This window comes from Athene cunicularia (genome assembly GCF_003259725.1).
Source record: "Athene cunicularia isolate RWA chromosome 17 unlocalized genomic scaffold, athCun1 chr17_part1, whole genome shotgun sequence".
In the NCBI taxonomy this organism is placed as follows: Eukaryota; Metazoa; Chordata; class Aves; order Strigiformes; family Strigidae; genus Athene; species Athene cunicularia.
The window spans coordinates 3159630-3163965 of record NW_020799122.1 but is presented as its reverse complement, the minus strand read 5'-3'; the positions used below and the strand labels follow the sequence as shown (position 1 = coordinate 3163965).

Sequence of the window (4336 nt, the reverse complement as noted above, 5' to 3'; positions counted from 1 at the left end):
CCCTCTGCTCCGCTCTCCCCTCCGCAGGCGGCGCGGCCCAGCCCGAGCCTCGGCCCCCTCTTACTGCCGGATCCTGTGCCGCACGGCGAGGCGGAGGACGAGGAGGAATGGAGCGGGAGCTACCAGCCCTTGGCCGTGGAGCGGGCCCATCTCGCCGCCGCGGGCCCTACCTCGCCTTCCGCCGGCTCCTTCTTCTGTGAGGGCGCGGGGCTGGCAGGCAACGAGGACCCGAGTGTGGCTTCCCTCGGAGTCCCCCCGGGGCTGGGCTTTCACTCCTTGAGGCAGCCCAGCTACGAGGAGGTAAGCACCTCGGCCGACCTCCTGGCACCCTTCTCATGGGCAGACACAAAAACTACCTGCGGGCTCCGTCTCCTGTCATGCGAGCTCTGAGCTCGTGTATCAGGTTATTACGGAAACCTGGTGCCCGAGTGTGCTGTCAGCAAAGCTGAGTTTGCCTGAGCGTGCTGTCAGCAAGGGCTTTGCGATATGTGGCAGCTTGTTGGAGCAGCTTGAAGAGAAGTAGTTCTGAAAAACTGCTCTGCTGCATGACTCAGATCCAGTACCTTGTCTGTCCCACTGCTTTTGGCCGTGACCTAGGTGTCTGCCTCAGGCTCTTGCCCATTGAGGTCATTAATTTAGCTTTAACAGCATTTGATTAGTAACATCCTGCTTGTTAGTGCCACATTTCTGTGCCCTACGGGGTTAGTGAAGTGGTTCTGAGTGGGGAAAACCAGGTGCAAAAAAGCTTGAATGTAATAGAAAGTGCCAGACTTTTCAGCACTAGAATTAAAGCTGAATATTACTTCTCATACTGCTCTTGGAGTGCTAGTGGTGTGAAACCACACACTCCATTTCTAATGAGAATTTTTATTTTTTAGCTAAAAGAAGAGAATGCCAGTTTGAGAAGCAAGATCAATAAGCTTCAGATTTTCTCTGAAACTCAAGCAGACAAGTGCGTAAGCCACAGTATGGGGGAAAGTAACCACATAAGCAAGGAGTTGTCTTAGAAGAGGTGCTCACTGGAAACAGTCAACATCTTTAAAGAAGAAAAATGTAGTTGAAATCTATGCTATTTATTAAAAAGCTTTAGCAAACCTGATTTTCTTATTGAAAAAATCCTGGAAAGTAAGTAGCAAGCTGACATCTGATGAGTGTGTATGTGTGGCTTATGCTTCATGCAGTTTAGGTGGTTAGTGAGAATGAGGGTAGAGCTTTCATAAAGCTTCAGATTAACAAAATAATGAATCTTAATCTCTCTCCTTTGAGGGAAGAAAAGTCTGTTTGTTTTTGTTGGAGACTTGAACTTCCTGAGGTTAAACAACCTGGTGACCAGTCTAGGGTGGCAATTTCTTAAGTTCCCGTCTGAACCCTCTGGATTCTGCTGCTCCTCTCAGTGAGGCAGCTGGTACTTTCATGGTGATGGGGTAACCATTTGTTTCAAAATTACCCTTATCTAGACTGTGAGCGGCCTGTTTTCTGTACAGCCTTTCTGCATTTAGCTGTATAGTTCCCATTAATGCTGATGAATGTTGAACAAAGAAATCCCCCGAGCCACAGCCTAGAAGTGTTGTTCTGTGGGAAGATTTAATTTTTCTTATAACATGAAAGAATGTGTTTCTTTGTCCTTCCCTCAAATTTTCTCCCTGAAGTACTTAATGTTACAAGTTCTTACTGCACATTGTCTCTTCTTTTTAAGGATGAGGAAGCTTGAAAAAAAGCTTGAGGAAAACAAAATTAAAGAAGAAAAAGAAGCACAGGATTTGGAAGCAATGGTGCAGCATGTGGAACAAAACCTCCAGCTGATGACTGTAAGTGTTGGCATTTGCCGTAGTGGCAGAAGCTTGCGTGGAAGTGGTGCAGTTCTGTTCCTTTTCCCTCCCTCAGGAGAGTGAGGGAAGCTGAAGTGGCTCCTTCAGTTGTGTGAGCACTAAACAGCTCTGACGTGGGGTCAGATTCTTCCTTTGTAGTAAGGCTGCGTCCCAGTCTAGAACTCCTTTCATTACTGAGAATCAGGGAGGTCTTTGCATTAATCTGCAAACCATTTCTGCATTCATCAACAACTTCAGTTGCTTTTTTGCAGCCTTCTGAAAACACCTCCTATGTGAACTAAGAGTTGTTTTTCCTGCTTGCTTATTTATACTGAGTACCTTTTCCCCTTGTCCAAGGAAAAAAAAAAAAAAAAAAGAGAGTAACGTCCAGAAGCAATGGATGGCACTTGAAGATATCAGAGAGGAAAAATGGGGAGGAGACAGCTGGTCAGATGTGCCTGGGGGCACTATCCCCATTTTGTAAAGCACTCGGAACACAAGGTGGTAAAACACGAGCCATGTCGCCTCAAGTTATGTGTTGGAATCACTGCCTGCTGCATCCTAAGTATTGCTATGGTATAAATAATCTTTATTCTATTTCAGAAACGGGCTGTTAAAGCAGAAAACAGTGCCACGAAACTGAAACAGGAAAATGCGTTACTCCAGGTACAAAGCAGTATTCTTAAAACCTCGCTGAATGGACTGGGGCTGAAAGCAGAGATCTTGAAAATAAGAAATATTGAAAAATTTTAACTACACCTCCCTTTTCCTAGCGAATGCTGTAGAAGATGTTCTAGACTAGAATATTTCAGCTCTATGCAGACTGTTAACTTTGTTTCTGCGACGTGTGGTAGTTCACTTACAATTTTGCTGAAGTTTTGTGTGACGTTCAAATGCTGTTCGATCTTTGGGACCTGTGAATGCTGTAATGAAACAGGGCAAACGGGTGTTTAGCTGGGGGAAGACAGAGGAGGGAGAGAATCTGGAGGGATATTGCATAGAGCTCAGCAGAACCTGTGCAGGGCAAGGTGATGGCGCTGCTGTCAGGGAACAGCTTCTGCCCCTGCCACCCCATTGGAATACGCTGGGTGGGCTCTTCAGAGCAGGCAGACTTGAGGGCTGCTGGCTGGCAAGCTGTTGTAAAAATGCTGCGTGCAACTTCAGCTTAATAAAAGCTTCTATGCTGTAGTTTTCTGTCAGAAACAGCTCTCCAGAGCGGAGAAGACGTTCTCCTCAGACAGCCTGGATAGGGGATCTATTCGTTAGTTGTGTACCTAATAAATTGCAGTATGAATGTATTCATTAGTTGCTTTCATTGTAGAGCATCTACTGGAGTTTTGTGGTTATTTTTGTATAAAGTTTTGTAGTGTTTTCATTTAAAGTTTTTGTCTGTTTCCTCCCTAGGTTCAGCTGAAGAATTACAAGACAGAGAATGAAGCCTTGAGGTCGGGCCAGTCAGCAAGTCTGTCCGTGGTGAAGCAAAACGCAGACCTTGCCTTGCAGAACCTCCTCACGGTCATTACAAACTCCCGCTCCTCAATCAAGTGAGTTGGTTTAAGACTCCCCTAATGCTGTCCCTGATGTCACAAAGTCACAACTAAATGTCCCAAGTGGGCTTTTTAGGATTGAAACTCAGGTTCTTGTATTCTGTACGCCAGATCAAGTAGTCAGTGTCCTTAATTACCTGCAATGTATTTTCCTCCAAGTTGAGGTATTAAAAATAAGTAAGTCTAATTTTTTCATTTAATGTAAACCCATTACGTTTAGACTCTCAAAGTCTAACACTTCACTTCTCTAAGACTTCAAGAAGTGAAGTCTTCAGTCCAGATAAACCACTTCTTGGAAAAAAAAAAAAAAAAATCACATTGTGTGGGTAAACACCACCAAAACACTGCCTGGCTGCTTCATCCTCTCAGCCTCACGCTGTCTCTCTCCCCTTTTCCAGGCAGCTGGTCTCTGGAGCAGAATCACTGCAGCTCGTCGCTGACATCCTTAAGTCAATAGACAGAATTTCTGAAATCTCAGAAGAGGGACAGTAAAACTACACAACGGACTCTGATAGAGAACTTTGCTTTCATGCAGAAACCGTGACTTAAAAGTTCATTCCTGACATTCAGCCTCGTTAGGACACGGGAAGCTGTTGAGCGCTGCTGCAGAGCCGCTTTTCCATCTCCACCCACCATCCAGCCGCGGCCGCCGGATCACTAGAACCCGAACGGACAAGAGTATGTGGGCCGGGACCTCGGGCCCTCCTCCCCGGGCACCCCGCTTCCCTTTGTCTCCCCATCGGGCGTTCCTGGCCGCGGTGGGATGGGGGGCGGCGGGGCCCGGCCTCCGGCGGCGGTTTGTACCGGGGTTTGTGGAGCTATTAAAGGCGGCGGCACAGCCGGTGTGCGGTCTCGGGGGGAGGGAGCAGGGACCCGGGAGCGCCCTCTCGCCGGCCACGTACCCCGGCCCCGCCGCGGCGTGTGTGATTGGCTGTGCGGTGTCACGTGCGGGGGGGGGGTCTCAGCTGACCGAGGTGCCCA

The 4336-nt window shown here is 47.6% G+C and overlaps 1 protein-coding gene across 1 annotated transcript; it reads left to right on the top strand.

Moving 5' to 3' along the window:
* Nucleotides 1-6: 6 nt before the first annotated feature.
* On the top strand, nt 7-3861 carry ENTR1 (endosome associated trafficking regulator 1; the record flags this gene model as incomplete). Its single annotated transcript, XM_026860774.1, has 6 exons — nt 7-300; nt 879-952; nt 1697-1808; nt 2412-2474; nt 3213-3352; nt 3754-3861. Coding segments are annotated over 6 exons (777 nt in total), but the record flags the coding sequence as incomplete, so codon positions are not given.
* Between the last annotated feature and the right edge of the window lie 475 nt (nt 3862-4336).